At 35.6% G+C, this 18,360-nt stretch overlaps 1 protein-coding gene across 1 annotated transcript in view; it reads right to left on the bottom strand.

Annotated features, from left to right (window-relative positions):
• The window catches only part of LOC119632575 (eukaryotic translation initiation factor 5B), a 48,205-nt gene that overhangs the window by 16,813 nt on the left and 13,032 nt on the right, over nt 1–18,360 (bottom strand). The window contains exons 5-7 of the mRNA XM_038025545.1: nt 9,130–9,206; nt 4,043–4,238; nt 1,904–2,011 (exon numbers count right to left, since the gene is read on the bottom strand). Of these exons, the coding sequence (XP_037881473.1) occupies nt 1,904–2,011; nt 4,043–4,238; nt 9,130–9,206 (381 nt within the window). The remainder of the gene's footprint in view (nt 1–1,903; nt 2,012–4,042; nt 4,239–9,129; nt 9,207–18,360) is intronic.

Genomic DNA, 18,360 nt, shown 5'->3' with positions numbered 1-18,360 from the left:
ACACACACACACACACACACACACACACACACTCATACAAGAGTTCTTCTCAACATCATTAATTCATTTAAATGCGATTAATTTAAACTAAAGGAGAACGCAATACATATCATAAAAGTAAACATATAACAACACAGGGCTACGATTGGGACACCTGAATCAATAATCAATGGTTAAATGGTAGATAAATAAAAAAGTGTCTGTGCATAAAAATAGCTTCTATTGTCCATAAACGTTCCGCCATGAATTGTCGTCTATTTCTGCACGTGTTAGTTTTTCTCTTCATATTTCTAAACCTACTAACCACGAGATGCGACTAATTTTGTTATTCGGTCTGCAACAAAGCAGAAATTCGAAAGAAAATGACGAAAATTCGAATATCTCTATGAAACACCGAAGAACGTCCTAATATTTATGCGATAGACTATGCAGAAATTAACGGAACACGTAAGAAAACGATAACCGATGGGTCTCGCCATTTGTATAGTCATACTACACCATCACCCGTAAAAAACATGTGGACATTTTTATCATTCTTTCCGTTTGAGGATATAAGTAATGAGCGATGATAAGCGATAATCGAACGACTCCAAGGAGTAGAATAATCTTCGTTGATAAGCGGGACCTATCACTCCTGAGGTAACAAAATTGAAAATGAATTTGAGACATTTTCTCGCTTCTTGCTAAGCCCCACAGATCTTTGGGCACCGCAATACTTCCCGAACGGCCGTAGCCAGCAGGATAGGAAGTGCATCGTCATACCAAAAGCAATTCTACTTTGGGCAAGCTGCCCTCCATGGACAATCACCATATCATGACTTGTCGTCTTTTCGATTTATACCAGACTACACAGCTTTTGGTGTTATCGTACTGCACGCTACCAGAGCTGCGCTTGCCTTTGGACCATTCACACATCCCGTAAAGCTAACCAGCACAGCCAGACGGATAAACGGATAGACGGGATGCGTCCGTATTCTTCTGTGCTTGGTATATAAATCTGAGAAACTTAGACACGTCAAATAATATGTGAATCGATCGAAGCTTCTGTGTTTGTTCGTCGGCCTTGTATTCGTATCTTGAACCTACAGACAGCAATTTCTGAGATAATTTGATCAACTTTAGTACACTGACCACTTGGCGTAAGAGCGAACGCTATACATAGTACATAAAAGCCAACAATTTGTTATACTCGTTGTCGAAAGATAAATGTAATACTAATTTTGTCCTTGAATTTGTCGCATCAAAAAATCCACATCAAAGACTCCATAAGGATCACGTTTTTCAATCTGGATCGGTTTAAATCGGTTAAGAGGCAGTCAGTGGTTTATTTTTGCAACACACACACATAAATGACACAACAAAATGTGCAGCAAGCTGACGCATTGTACAAAATGTCCAATTAATCGGTTCGGTTTGAAAATAAGCGCATTGCAAGTCCAGAGCAAAAAGCTTCTTCGCCCGTACATTGAAAACCCCGCAGTAATCCTCAACACACGTTCATCGATTACTTGGTTAGAAACATTTTGCAAAGTCATCCATCCATCCATTTAAGGGTTAGCTAACTTAAATTTAATTAGCCAATTACGACCACATTTACTCTGGCCGCTTCGCTGCCACGAAAAGGTATTCCGCCGTACGGTCGTAGCCTAACTCAAAGTTTTCTAACAACAGACCGATAGATGTACGCTACCCGACTAAATCAATATATTATAACACGTGATGTCGTGTTATATGCAAATCGAACAAATATGTCCAGTGCGGCTCACTATTTTTTTTGTTAGAAATAGGAGCGTCGACAAAAAAATAACAGAAACGCAAGATTTGTTTCTTAAAATCATTTTAGACATTTTTCAATTTTTCGATTTTTCAATTTTTCAATTTAAATGCACGTTGCTTTACTTACATCTTTGGTGGGAACGCATAAGGGTGTACCAACTTTAACAATGCCGTTCTCAACCATAACGCCCATTACAATTGGATCGCGAGAGTTGAATATGTACAGTGGCAGTACCTGCAAATAGAATGTAATAAATTCTTAGTTATGATAATACTTTTTATTTTAAATATTCGTTACAATTGTAAGCGAGAGCAAGGCATACCAGCGAATCGAAGGAATAGATACTTAACGTTATACAACGGGCTGGTATTCTGTTGCCATAAAATTGTTTACAGCTAAGAAATTTACTGATACGCTTACGACGAATATACTTGCCGTCGTTTGACTGCTCCTCACTCGATAATATTTATGTTCATATTCAAGAGACAGAGACAGCTCCCAAAACTACCAAAACACATCATTACCCTCTAATAACTGATCTTACTGCAGAGAAACCAAATCCATTCAATTAATAAAGACTTTCAAAAATTTCGTAAATATAAGGTGAATATAAAAGTCTGTTTAATGCAATACGGAAATCAGACGGGCAATAGCTCCTAATCGGCTATACCTTTATGCCCCTTAGTTACCGATTTAATGAGGAAAAATTCGATTCGTTCGATTTTTATCTCAACGAATTTTAAAATAAAAACTCGAGCGATTAAAAGACAAACGTGGTTCTTCATCTTTCGCAACCGATAATGTGGACTTCCAAAAAAAAAACACTTATCACCTATTCACCCCTTGTCCGCTTATCTTTATCGATCTTATTATTACAAACACTTTTGATTAGACATTTTGATTAGACATTTGGAAGTCACTTATCGTCAACGCTATAGTGTAAATATTAATTGTTAGTTCTCTTTACGCGAAGCCGTTTATGTGAGCAAATGCCGATACGTATGTTTGCAAGCCGCGTATTAATCTCTAATGCGTTCCATTAATAAAGTGAATAAATATTGGATTTATTAAATTACTATTGATATGAAAAATTATTTTGAAAGTCGGTTTTGATGAAAACGTAATGAATGTTACAGATTCATAGCGCAAATCCCCCTCCCTCGAAGTCCATTCCTTTTTCAAATGTCGATTTGAGTTGCAACGCTCCCTTACCAACTATAGTTTGCGAATGAGCAATCGTCTCGTCATATTTACAACTTCAATACAGATCTCTTTTGCCTTTAGGACTTTTCCTCAAAAAAAAAAAAAAAAAAAAATCGTTCTTTCCTTTTAATCGGACGAATGCACATGAAGCATAAAATGTTATGATGTGAATTTTGCATGTGTGTTATTCATAAAGATGTAAATTTTAGAAATTTTTGCAGGGTATTTTATTTATAAAAATGTCCCGAGCCAACATATACATACTATACATATTCCGAGATATGTATGATAAATTTTCATACCCATCGGCGTAGAATGAGTAATATATTCATGTTGCTTCATAGAACCTACAAAGTGTATATGTTTATGTCCGGCATCAAATTCTGAATTGATTTAAGCCTGTGCATCTATCCATCTGCCCGGGTGTGTAATGTCTGTTTAAAATATTTTCCTTGCCGCAAAACTGAAGCTATCGACATTGCAATTGAAACGTATATTCTATAGGCGATGTTGTAGTATTTGTGCGAAAATAGTAAAAATTGAGCATCCCTACCCAATGTTATAATGAGCAGGCTTCAAAGATCCCATCAAATAGATAAATTCTTGACTAATCTCAAATACCGCGTGTCCGCGTGTCCGTCTGTTCATCTGGTCATCTGTCCGGTAAGCATTCTCTCGTCGACACAAGTCAAGGTATCGCTTACAAGCTTGCAAGAGAATTTGAAAATGAGTCAAACTTTGCAAAGAACACATCTATCGCGCCCACACGTGCATATAAGAAAAACAATGAACACTTTTGCTGATAAACTCATAAACAGATACACGATATATGTTTCCACAAAAGTATTCGACAAAAATAGGATGACGGTGATGGGTACATATATAGAGAATTCGGTTACAATCGAATATAATTTTCGCATTTGGTTTTCTCTCATTTGCAACTCTTTCATTCAGACTGGCTGACTTCTTTAAAGTAAAATTCAATAGATGTTGTTGATGCTTTGTTTTTTTTTTTTTAAATTTAAAAATAAATAAATAATAGTGAATTGTTAATCGGCTTACCGTGAGCTTACAGGGGAACACCGCAATGGAACGAAATTCTTCACGTTTCTTTAGTTTAAGTTCTTCACGATACGCCATAAATTTATCAAAGAGATGATAAATGATATCGGCTTGAAAAATCTTCACCCCCAACGAATCGGCCATTTCTTGCGCTTCCCTCTCAACCTTAACGTCAAATGCCAAAATAGTTGCGAATCTACACAATAGAGAACAAATAAATTGAAAATAAATTGAAGCAATCATTTGACCTATTCTCGCATTAAATCGTTCCTTCGAGAAAGAACATACATACAGCCATTGACACATAAATAGCACAAATTTAAGCGAAAACATATAACAAAAAATATTTTTTTTTTTTTTTTTTTAGCCTAAGTAATTAAAAGATTTTATTCTCAGTTCACAACATTGTTTAGCTCTACAATAAGGAACATAGTCGTCTACTTGAGCATGTCCCCGTATCATTTTGTCTTTTTTCTCGTCTTCCCGATTCATGATGGCTAAAGAATGTGCTTCGGATTTATTAAAAAAAAAAAAAAAAAAAATAGGTGCAAAAAAGTGCCGAAACAATTTCTATTTTAAATAAGATGCTCTTCACTTTTAATTATTTTTTATTATTATTATTTTATTTTTTTTTTTTTATGTTAAATTATTTACGTTCTTCTGTTAAAAGCCAAAGCGGCCAGAGAAACTTATTGCATTCCACCAAAAGAAAGGTAACGGGGAGGAATTGAGACGACTGAAAGGAATATATTAGAGCGGTCCAGAAAACTGGACCTTTACGATATGGCAGTAAATTGATAGCATAGAATGTTATCTACTTAAAATTTAAAAAAAAATGGAGCATTCAAGCCGATATGAAGACTGCTGGAATCTGGTGTGCTGGTCAACAGCGAGCGAGAGCCATTTAAGTCCATTGGCGAAATCGCGACAGATTTTAATAAGGTTTTCGCTGTGAGCGTGTCAGGTAGATGGGGAACCAGTTTTTTGGCCCACATTGGAATATCCACAAGTGTTTGTCATTCACCAGCAAAGTGCACCTTTAGAGGAACGATGTTAGGGAAGAAAATTAATAGAATTGAACAGGATGCCGTAACGTTTGTGCACACAATCCAAACTACATTGCACTGCTGGCCACATACTAGGGAACTTTTCTTCTTTTTTTTTTTTTTTGTATACAACAGGTTGTCTGGAAATGGTAGAGAGCGAAATCGGCTGATTTCAAGATTCAATCGGATCACGACTGAGAGATTGTCGAACGACAAGAATTCTAAGTGATTGCTTTCGCCCTTTTATAAGAAAACAATAAAGTTTTAGAATGGCCGATATAAAGTTGATCTTTTCATATCAATGAATATATATGTGGAATCACGTCAAGCAGTAGAGAGTAGAGTGTCCAAAATACATTTAAAAATAATAATCAACTTTAGAGAGGTTTTATCGGAGTTTATTTTTCTACACTGAAGTAAACATGCGAAACGCTCACTAAAAGCTCCGCTCGCAGACGTTAAGCGGAAATAGATAATCCAGAATAATGCACGATATATTGAATGATAAAGAGAGAAAAATAAACAAGCAAGAGAATTAATTCGGTCGGAACCGAATCTTTTATACCCATCGCCGTCATTTTCAAAGAAGGCTAAAAAAAAAAAGGAAAGAATTAAATTTTCATATCCGATAATATTGGGCGGGCGCGGGTGATTTTTGATATTTTTAGAATAAAGGAAGAAAAGTGAATTTTATGAGTAAAAAACAAAATATACGAGAAGCAAGCGTTCATAGTTTTCATTGCATAGAAGTGCGGTTGTCCTTTGACCAGTTGGCTCTTCATTTTTGCGCACGAGAAAATGTTGACCATATCTACCACGCGATTAGGCAAACGGACATACGGACATCCATAGGTACATTTCCAATTCCAAGAATTCCTAGATATTATTATGGGTTTTTGAAGCTTGCGCGTGCGTTGTAAAGATATTGCAAAAAAATTGTAATTTTGAAATCCGATAATATTGGGTAGGCGTGGTCAATTTTTTCCAGTTCGTGCATGTACTACAGCATCCCCCATGCCATAGATGTTCAGGTTTTTGTAGATTTATCTGCTGTAGTTTGCGAATAATGGAACAAAAATCCAATTTTTTATTCCTTCTGAAAAGCAAATGTGCTCTCGGTTTGCTCGGCAGTACTGTAGGGATGTCCTTCAACCAATACCATTTTCGGTATTAACGTGCGTGCAAATTTAAACTCGATACACGATACAGATATTATGCAGACGGCCAGACGGACATGCTTAATGCTAATGCTAATGCTAATGCTTTTAGGCTAATGAATAATGCGCGTGTATACAATTTGTAGGTTCTCTGGAGCTTCCTCCTGAATGCTACAAACGTTTTGACGAAACGAATATATCCGTAATCGCGCGGTAATGGGTATAAATTTCATTTTAACTATTATTATTATAACTTATATTAATTTATTATTATCAGTGCTATTTGTATGTCCAAAGGCCCTTCATACTTTTGAAAATATTCTTAATGTATAGGATTTTGTTTCTTTCACTTACTCAAACGTTTTTAGATTTTTTATATAAATAATTTAATATGTATTTTAAAAGAAAAGTGCATTTTTTGGCGATATTTTTAATAAATCACTTAATAGATGTTTGTGTTTATTCTCAGGTTGAAGTGTATGTTATTTATAAATTTGTAGTCATTTTTAGTTACAAGGACAGAGAAACGCAAATAAAACATAAAATAAGAATTTCAAATTCGACTTTTAGCAAATTTCAGTTAATATATGAATAAATAGCTTTATCTAGACTTCTTAATGTAAGCTAACTGGTATCGATTTAGACGGTAAATAGCTATATCTAGAAGAACCGCTCACCTTCAATGAGTACCATCGGATAACATATTTACGAATTGAGGTGATGTGGTTGAATACACGAATTTGATGACAAGCTTTGTGGCTGTAAATTAAAGGACGCAGTCATTAAACACAATGAAATTGTATTAGCGGATCATTTAATGGCGAACAGGTGGTAAATAGATGACATTGTAATGATCCTACTAAATAAATTCGTACCGCACGCGCGATTAATGACGGACTTTTTCAAGAATCGTATAACTTGCAATTTTCAACGGACATACTGGGACCGTTTCATATCCAAGAGTGCTTCGTATTGCGCTCGTGTACTTCCTATCACGTTTCAGATGCACACGTACAGATATTACAAAAGGAATGATAAAATATTCACTAAAACAACAAATCATTTTCATATCATATCATATACATATATACATATATACATATATATATATATATAATACATATAATATAAGTGTGGCCAGTTATTTGGTAATGGAAAACTTCGTGGCGTTGAATTGATTTAGAGTTGAATAACTTTGACGCTCACTATTCTCCTATCAAGCTGTAGTTGATGTATACATATACATGCATACATGAGAAATGAAAATTCCATTGACCGTTAAAAAAAAAAAAAAAGAAAGGAAAACGCTTTTAAAAATGAAAATTCCGAAAATTCTGATTATATTGTACAATTTCACTGTAGTCAAGACAATAACGCTTCGCAGTCGTATGATAAAATTGCTTATATATAACACGGGAATGGTTCGCACGTTACCCTTCTCTGCAAATTTTCATTATTAAAAGCGCGCTACCAAAACTAATTCACAATTTGAGTACCACACGGAATAGAGAATTTATTGGATCGCATTTACATCTGTGGATGGTTGCGGAAACGCAATTACACAGTTAGAAGTATTTTCGAAGAGTTTTGTAACGTATAACAAAAAGTGGATCACACAGACCAAATGGTGGCAAACTTCATTTTGCCTTATTTGATGGATGGATGGATGGACGGCCTCGTATGTCACCACAACAATGCAGAAAAAGTCAGAAAAAGTGTAGAGAGTTTAACGAGGTCTCGATTCTACCTCGGTTTTTGCGTCGTCCGACTACGTTTTTGTTTCTCTCTCTCTCTCTCTGCAGAACTCTGTTACCGGTGTAAACATATTTTAATATTTGTTTCAGTTCTTCGCTCCCAGAAGTTTTAGAGTGATAGCCTTAACAGCCTTGGAAAGAAAAAAAAAAATATGACAAAAGTTACGTATTTCGTTAAATAAGATCACATTGGGGCGATAAGAAAATGTTCATGAATTTCGGAAAAAAAAACGCCACGAAATTTCTCCTTTACCGAACATGCAGAGGAAGCTGACCATTATCTATAACACACACACACAAAAGACATATTAATATATATATACATAAGTAAATGTATATATTTATATTTAAAATATATGTTTGTATATACACGCAGCATGTGTCTACATCTATATTCATATTTAATTATATATATGTACGTTTTATCCATACTTAGCAATAGGGTATCGTTGCTATGAACAGGGAAGCCGGCTATCATGCTGTATAAAATTTGATCATGTTAATGATGATGGCTATTAATTTATTCATAAACAACAACAATGGCAACAACAGCAATATTGGATATATAATCGCATTGCAATTGCCTTTAATGCTACAGCGTATGCATGGCAGTTTCATTTCGGTTCGCGAGCCTTCCTGAATAAAAGACAACTCGCTGTTAATATAAATAAACTCCTTTCTGACGTAAAAACAGGAACAATTATTATCTGATCTTTTATTTAATAATTCTTGAAAAAATCTCAAAATATAAGTCTTCGCGTAAGGGAATAATAAGCTGCCGCAATGTTCGCAATTGTTTTAATCTATACTAAACAGACGAAAGCGCGGAACGTTTCAATCATCTGCAGTAAGTATGTCGTGCTTTTTCCCTCTTAAGTTGGAAGATTTTCTAGCAAATTTTTCCGAAGAGACTCGGAAAATGTCTAACGTAAAATCCAATGCTGTCTTAATTTTCATGTTTGTAAGCGGCAAAAAAAAAAAGAAGAGCAATGATTGCGAAATGACGAACGGATAAAATCAAAATTTTATCGTAAATTTGACTCGTATCTTATGCTGGTTGCACGACATTCAAGTCGTCGAGTTTTGTTTACAAATTTTATTTCACATTTTAGAGGCAAATGTTTACTTACTGTGGCTCATGCTCTAACATTGTCGACGCCTTCATTACATCACGCTTAACAACGGGACCAATACGTATAGACGAATACTGAAAAGTGAATAAAATAATAGACATCGTTTTATATACACTTTCGTAAAATGTCGGATTTAGAAGATCTTTAAGGACTCGATGAGAAATTGTGATCTGATTTGTATTTTACTAGGTGTTTGCAAAAATTTTGATCACTTGCTCATCTGAAACAGGCATTTGTTGTGGAAAATTGCTGCAATGCTGCATGCAATCGAAATAGTTTCCATCATTTTCTACTACATTTTACAATATTTTTGACAACATGGCGATATCATGTCGAAAGAACTTATATTGGTTATATTTGATCGCCAGCGATCGCCAATCATCGAATCATTTTCGCACTTCTTCAACTTTGCGGACCTGCATGCCAGCCAAGCTATGCTGCGCCGAGCTGTACAAGCGGCCATCAGGAGGCGCCATGTCTGTTGGGTATGCTGAATGTGCCTGAACTTTCAATTGGAGTTGCAACAGTATATTCTGGATAATACTTGCAACAAGCGGCCAAAAAATGGCATTTTCAGTTTATTTATGTACGCCGCTATTAAACCGTTCAACACAAAACCAACAATTGGGAACGTGTTTGGCGGGCCTCGGCAGCAGATCTCTTCAAGCAAAACAACAAAAGTAATGAAATTGGAAGAAGAAGAATTTTAAGTGCTGACTGATTAGCGTTGGCGTACGCTAGAGGAAGGTCAAATTCAACGAATGCAATCGTTATGCACACTAATATTTCATATTTCTGTAACATTCTTGCGCGCAAAATTTTCGCTGATTAAAATTTTTGCAAACACCTAATATTAAAGTTTTAAAATATTTTCAAAATTTTCTTTACAAAACGAAAATAATATTTAAGAAAATTTGTACATATTATATGAAACATACATACACATACACATACACACAAAGCAATACAATTCTCACAAAAGCTGTACGCAATACGCAAATCGAATAAAGATACACGGTTCATTTTATATACAAAATCTTAAACTAAACAATCGGAAGATCCATAAAGCATTGTTTTTCTGCTTGCTTTGAGGTTATGTTAATGAAACCATTTCACTTAATACACTTTTGGCAAATTCATTTCTTTCAACGTTCGTAAACTGTCGAAATTTTTAGATGCATCTTTATATTCGATTAGGAGAACTTTAAATAGGTTAGCGCCAATTATAAGCGCGCCGGTAAGGGAACAGTGCGCAAGGATTCCGATCAGTCTAAACACTTGGTAAAATTTCCATATTAGGTATATTAGGTATCTTGCATCCACCACTTATCCTAATGATCTGAATTTATTAATAACGCACCCTCCAAGCAAAAAAATGTTTTCTATATAATTTATTTTTTACATCATTATTACGTGGTTTCTTCGCGACTACCAAGTTTGTGTTCGCGGTTTCACATCTCAACGCGGTAGAGTTGACTTTGTTCGGCATAAGACTTACTGATCGTACGTAAACTCATTACGCTTCGTCCGCTTCCCTATCTCTTACCTTTTCTTCACTTTGCCAAGGTACAGTCTATTCTACTAAACACTTTTCTTATAGCTATACCTATGTGTCGACTTAGCTTGCTAAGAAAGTAAAATAAATCGCACTCAACACTTCAGGCCTTTCCATCAAGTACGGATTATGTCAATTTGATATGGACTTGGGGGGTAAAAAAAAAAAAAAACAAGATAATCCGCAGCCGTAGCGAACGCGATTTTGTATATACAATAAAAATCATTCGTTCCCGATTATATTGCTGTCGCTATCGAAGGGGTGTTTGTTCGTTGATTCGTTATCCGTATAACGAGGGTATATCGCTCACTTTCTTAAGTGACCGAAACAAGCATTGGAAATTTCCAGGCCGACAGTAAAAAGCAAATTAAAGAAAATCTTACGAAGATAATTCTGCTTTAACCATAAAGTATATGACCTCAAAAGCGTAGCAAAGCACTCTCGGAATGAGATCGAAATTAATTTTCGATCGATTATTAATTTTATTGCTAGGAAATGTGCAATACTTGTAGATGAAAAATCCGTTGTGCGCTAATAATTAAATTTTTCGCCAAATATTGAAACATTGAACCCAAAAAAAGAAAAAAAGAAGAAAAACGGAAGTATTTTAAATGATTAAAACAACAATAAGCGGTTTGTTCTCATTGGCAGTCATAACACGGCATTATTGTAAGTAAGCTTGAGCTGCAAAAGCGACGCGCTTCAAAAACACGAAATTAACTCGCTTTATTTACCTTACGCGTACCTTAAGCGTAAGGGAATTATTCACAATAGAACAAAAGGTGGCCATCGCCGACACACATTATCAGTTTAGTTTGAATGAAGAAACGGTAGAAGTAATTTCGTATTTGAGGAAACGAAAGGAATTTTTCGACAACAAAATAGCTAATCCTACATACACCTGCATATATATATATATATATATATATATATATATAATATGTACATATGTTATATATAAATATACATCATCAATTCAGTCGCATATAAAACAAGAGAAGATCCCGGACCCAAGTCTTAGCGTAAACTCGTTTCAATTTTTATTTTTTGTCTGTACATCTGTCTGTCTGCATGTGTTGTTATATGTGTGTAATTTTGTTAGTTTTTTTCGCATTCTACTTTTTTCCCTCGTTTTACGAAATATTTCATTCACTCAAAATGTTAGTGAATGGGAACGAGTGTGTATTACATGTTTATGAATGAAGTTAATTTAAGCAAAAGTTTGCTGTCGTCGTTGCCGTTGTTGTTGTTGTTGTTGTTGTCAGTGTAGCTTTTTCTACCATTAATGAATGAATAAGCTGTCTAGTTAGTGCGTTTTATATATACGCTTTCTGCTTGTACATGTGCTTGTGCTTATGCTTATGCTTATGCTTATGCTTATGCTTGTACTTGTGCTTATGCATGTGCATATGCATGTGCATATAAATGTACATATTTATATGCGGCAGGAAGAATAGCTTCCGTTGTGATTGTGCTGTCGTAATAACCAGAGCCTCAAGCAACACTAAAGCCAATCTTCTTCTTAAACAACTTCATCGTTATACTGCAATTAAGTGCAGATGGTCTAATGGTTGTAAAACATAGAAATATGCATTGGAGATTTCATAAACAATGTTCACATAGCAAATGTATGCGTATGAACGCATGCATGCATTTATGCAAGTATATGTATATATATATATGTTCTTGAACTAAATTGAGAATTGAGGATAAATCAAATTAACTGGATTTAGCTTTAGACGCCCGCTTACTTATTCGCTATTCCCTATTCGAGTACAAATCAAAGTAACGAGAAAATGTTATTGCTTTTTGTACAGACAGGCCTTAGGCTATAAGGAATACATTTTCATTTTTTCTAATCCCTCCCCCATTCAATTCGATAGATCGATATTTAAACATTTTTCAAGCATCTCGACAAGCCTCGGTTTGAAGATTTCGACAATTTTATGATAATCGTAATTAAAGGCAAAGACAAGCAAAACAGATATGATCATCCTTGGATCACTTCTAGATATCAACGGTTTTCGGTTTTATGTCAATTATGGCTGCGTCGCCAGTATGTTAATCGCTTCATTTTCATTCTGTATTGTCAATAAGCATTTTTTTTTTTTTTTTTTTTTTTGGTAGGCACTTGTATCAAATCGGCGACGCTAACGTCCGCTTTTTGGTGACATGGAACTAGTTCGCATGACACTCAAATAAGACAATAAACGCTATCATAAATGGATAATATTGCACTGATGTAAATTTAATAGGGCTACATTCTCAAACTATTTGGCGCATTCCAAGTGCAGATTTCAAGCCTTATTACCGCATTTGGGATATTTTCTAGTGTTTAATCAAAAGGCTTCATGTAATACGGCGACGGCCGCTAAGAAGTTACGAAAATGAAAAAGATAGGGAAGCGGCCGCAGCCTAGTGATTGTGTGCACAATCGATACCGTGGGCCAAACGGCCCTCACTATAGCTACGATCCGACTGAACTCTACGACATTTAGATTTTAGTCGGCGAACAAACGCAGGGTAGCCGCAATTCTCAGGTACAATCGACTATATACTTATGCAGATTTTTGGGCCGGCACAAGCAACGTACCTGGATTATACACCGTTTAAACATCTAACAGAAGATTCAATAAATACTTTGCATGCGGCAATTTAGAACGTAAGCAGCAGACTTTCATTTTTCCAATCCAAAACTCGAATATGCAATAAAAGTTAGTTTGTTCAATTGTACTTTTCGCTGGGGCTATACATAGCTGTATAGATATGTGTATGTATATCTTATTTACTCATACAAGATTAAATGTGTTAGCAAATTCTTTCCGATGTAATTGGTCACTTCATAAGGCTACGAATGACGCGTGGATTTTTCCCGGAATCTTGGGTGCAGCCAACTCGAAATTGGATTGATGCTGGCAAGGCATAAGTTTCAGTGGTTTACAAGCTATCGTTTAGTGCCATATCAAAGTGAAAAGAAACGGGTGTCATTTACGTTCCTTTCCGTTATTAAGGATATGCAATAAGCTACGACACAACTAGAAAGCGATTTGCAAGATTTCGTGGAAGAAATTTTTGTGCTGAAAACGATGAAATTTACATACGTCCGTTTGTCTCCCGCAAAAGCAACTCCGCAGATAGCTGTCAACTTATGTTGAGAATTTCTCATGTTCCCCGATTGGGAACTATTTTTCTCACACTTGCCTCCTTTCTCCGCTTAGCACTGGTTGAGATAAATGCAGTGATATTTGGAGGAGCAATAGCTTCGCAAAATTGAAGATGTACAAGAATGGATCGATGACTATTTCGTCTTGGAATCACGAAGTTGCGGTTACTTATTTTCTATCGCTTTTAAAAGAAGTGGATGGCGCTTTTCTTACTTTACGCTGTCCTCTGAAAGTATGCTTTGACCCTTTGGATCATTTTCAATGCTCGTGCCGTATTCGTGACCGGTAGCTTCATTTTTGCGAGCACGATATGCGGACAGACAAATGAACTTGGTTAAACCGATTCATAATTCAATGCTGATCAACAATGTATTTAGTTTATGCGAAATGTGAACGTTCCTCCAAGATCTTCTTGCAAACGTCTTGACAACGTGAATGTTGCCCCCATTCATATTTGATGAGTATCAAGTAAGAAAGTTATATACCACTATGCTTTTCGTATTCTACGCTCTAAGCTCTTTTACTTGATAGCCATATCGCAGTCAGTTACTTACTTCTTCCCTCATAAAGGTAACTTAGATTAATACCTTACTAAGGAGCGGGCAAAGTAGGAAGGGTCTGATATAAAACCTCTGTGTACCTTTCAACCAACATGCTACAGTGCCCACATTTGTTGTTGTGCGAACTTTTTTTATGCGATTGCCTTTATCAATAAAAGTTATCAATAAAAATAAATTAGGTTTAGTAGGTTGGCAGTAGGTTTTAATCGGCCATTTAGTTTCTTCGTATCTCATGACATTACACACGTACAAATGCGTTACATATCATATAATTTAATTGTTGAACGGACAAGAATTACCAGTTCGGATTTACCTGAAACGGATTGCGTGTCACGTTAGGTAGCTGAGTTGGTTGTTTGCTAATGAGATAGTTGGAGACTACGCTCTCTGTAACTTTGTGTTGTTTGTTTTAATGACTGTATCGAATAAGTTCACTTGAACTGCATGAAAACAATTTTGAATCAGTTTACCACGAGAAAATTCGTGGCATATTGTCAGACTACGATGGATAACGGTTGTTCGTTTTGAAAAGTTTTGTATGTGTAAATCAAATGCATGTGCAAATAAAATATTTAAAAATGTACGCATGTGTATTTTCTAGATCAGATTCCAAAAGGTTTGGCGAGATTCCAAGTAGCTGCCAAGCCTTGTGCCTTGATGCCGCTTAAAAAAACAATTCCTGCTTTTTTCGTAAAATTTTTGCGTTATTTTCTCCACGTCTCACGAAAATCATTTAAAAATCCTCTGAGAATGAAAGTTAGTGTTCAACATCCATTCCTGATGTAGAAAATGTCAGCTTTTGGCAACGATATCTACTGCTCAGGCTGAACAAAGGCTAACAAAGGCTTCTCGCAATATCTATGGCTTAGGTAATCGCGAGTTTAGTTCCGAGAGAAAAGATGGGCGTTTATCGATAATATCGTTGCTTTTGCTTTCGTGTCAATGCAAATGTCAAAGGCGTAAAAAGTTTCCGTAAGCAGAATGAGCAAGTAAGAAAATTATATTCGGACATGACCGAATCCTTTATACTCGACGCCGTTATCTTCAAAGAAAAGAATGAAAGTAAAAAAACTACATTTGCATACTCCATAACATTGAATGGGCGCACAATTGATTTTTTCTATTCTCGGAATAAAAAGTGCAATTTTTATGTTATATATGTTGTACTTTATGAGTAATGAGTGCAAAACAAGGAGCGCAAGGTTGAGACGTTCGGGCGTTGTAGGCGTTCTTTTATAAGTTTGTAGGCGATATCTTCGTTTTTGCGAACAGGAGAATGCCTACCATAGATACTATGCAGTTGCGTAGACTAACCCGCTTGGGTGCACTCCGCATTTGAAACTGGCCTTTTCCCATTTTTGTACTACAGCATCGCCCATAAAGTATACATTCAAGGTTTCGTATATTTATCTGCCATAGTTTATGAGTAATGAACAATCGCAATAATAATTTTTTATTCTTTTTCCAAAAACAGAGATATCCTCACTTAACATAGCACTGTAGGCGTGCCGTTTGAACGATTTGAACCATTTTCAATGCCAACCTGCGATACCTTCGTTGTTGCGGCCAAGAAATGTTTACAACACACAACACATGCAGACGGACAGACGGACATGCTTAAATCCATTTAGAATTTGATGCTCATGAGGAATATAAATACTTTGTATGGTCTCTGTGGTCTCCTCATTAGGACACAACTAAGATCGAGAAGCGAGGGTAGTGATGCAGCAAAGATTCGCTTGAAAAATGCTTAAGAGAAAAGTGCAAAATTTTCCTTGTACATTCCACATCCACATGAATGTTTACTCCTTGGGACAAAAAAAAAGTAATCAATCGTAACAAATTGACACCCACTCATAAACAATGGCGCTGAGGAATCATAGATGAAGGGGCGAAAAGCCCTAAGATGTTTTGCAGAAAGACATTTCGTTAATTTTTGCAATCACTTGAACAGTAAATATGTTACCTTAAAGGTAATGTTAAATATATCGTTAATTCGTCGTCAATTCAAAATGCAATTTTTAGACATTACAGTTGAGCATCATGCTTAGGGTATTTGCGAGTCAGTTATTGCACGCGAACGAACAATCATTTTTTAAATTATTTAGCGTTGATGAGCGTCACGAACACCGCCCTGCAGTATTATTTAGTTTTACAAACACATTCTACTTTACGCGTTGGTATTGCTTTTTAGCTTTCGAAAATTGTCTTGTCGCCCGCGTCTATCTTTTACACGCACACGTGTTGTGTATATTGTTTCTTTTCAAAATAGTAAGATTACAAAAATTTCTCTTCAATGAATTTCAACATATGTCGTTCCATTTGTGTACATATTTACATATATACAAAAAAAAAAAAAAATAAAAATACATATACATATATACTTAATATATGTAATAACGTATATGGTATATATACTTGCGCGCACACTTTTGATAAGAAAAAGACAAATGTGTTCGCTCGTTTGTTCGTTCGTTCGTTCGTTCGTTCATTCGTTCGTTCGTTTGTTCGTCGGTTCGTTGGTTCGTTCGTTTGCTCGTTCGTTCGTTCGTTCATTCATTCATTCATTGATTCATTGATTCATTTGTCATTGACAATATAGTTAATTGAACGGTCATGCGAGTAATAATACGATGATAGCTATAGAGAATAAATAGCGAAGCATGATGATGCGATTGATTGGGCGCCAAAAACTTACGTAAACTCAATTTCCCAAATATAGAAAATCACCGCCGTTTCCCAAACTAATAAAATGGCTTAGCAAATAATTTTTGTTGAAAAAACGTAACAATTTTATAAAAGGACAACAAATGTTGTTCACATTCAACAACAAACAGCACGCGGGAAATGATTTATCATTGCGACAAAAAGCGAAAAGCGTACAATGAATCTTTTGCGCTGTTTTTTTTATTATTTTATCCGATCATTTCTGGATCTATATATATTACACATACATTTAGATTTATTTTCTACAATTCGAAAAATCATGCGACACTATTCGAATCTATACATCGTTTCACGGTTTCATAATAGCTCTCACCAATCTCTCTCGTCATCAACAGAGAACTAACAAGAAATAACACTTTAAAGGGGCATTTCGAGCATGCATTTGTGTGCAATCAATTACAGGCCTATAATTGTCTCGGCTAAGGCCGAGCTAATCCAGTAAACGCAATGTACACTCATTATATGGCAAGTTTACCGACGAAAATTGCTTTATTTGAATGACTTTGTTTAGAAGAACGGGCTTCATAATAAACTCTTCACTTTCACCCTCGCATCATGTTTAGCTCTTATTCAATGTTAAGACGAATACATCTAATTTTTTAAAAATTAATCGCTCTCCATTAGAAGTAGAGACAGGTCTCTATCTTATATTTTTCTATCAAATATTAGGAATTTATTGTAACGAAGTATCCATCACTAGCCGCTAATATTTTCCCATGTTTTCGCATTCGGATACCACGTTGAAAGAAGACTTCATATTTTAAGGCAATCCAGAAATCGATTCAATTTTTGAAATCTTCATATGATGTAACGCACTGCTCAGACCGACCATCTGCTATCGGTCGGAACAAGTAATGTCTGCTGATAACAGCGAGGAGCATACACAACATCCTAGGCTCCTGAAGGGTTTTCGCTTCAAACTAAGCAGAAAAAAAGTAGACTTTTCCCACAAATGAGGCTTATTTGCCATAAAATTTTCATCAAAAAAAAATTATGTGACACCGACACGGGATCACCAATAATTTAAGGTTACGTTATTATCAGATGACTAAACTTATGACATCACAACAACAAAATCTTCTGTTGTCAAACGACAAAAACTTATATACACTCCCATCCTACATAATCTATATGCTATGTCTCCGTCACCTGAGTGTGTGGGCGTGGACGTTTAACTAATGCAAACCATGGTAAATTTATACCCTTTAATATTGCAATGGAA

Source organism: Glossina fuscipes, unplaced genomic scaffold (genome assembly GCF_014805625.2).
Source record: "Glossina fuscipes isolate IAEA_lab_2018 unplaced genomic scaffold, Yale_Gfus_2 1, whole genome shotgun sequence".
Classification (NCBI taxonomy): Eukaryota; Metazoa; Arthropoda; class Insecta; order Diptera; family Glossinidae; genus Glossina; species Glossina fuscipes.
This window is presented reverse-complemented; position numbering and strand designations above follow the sequence as displayed.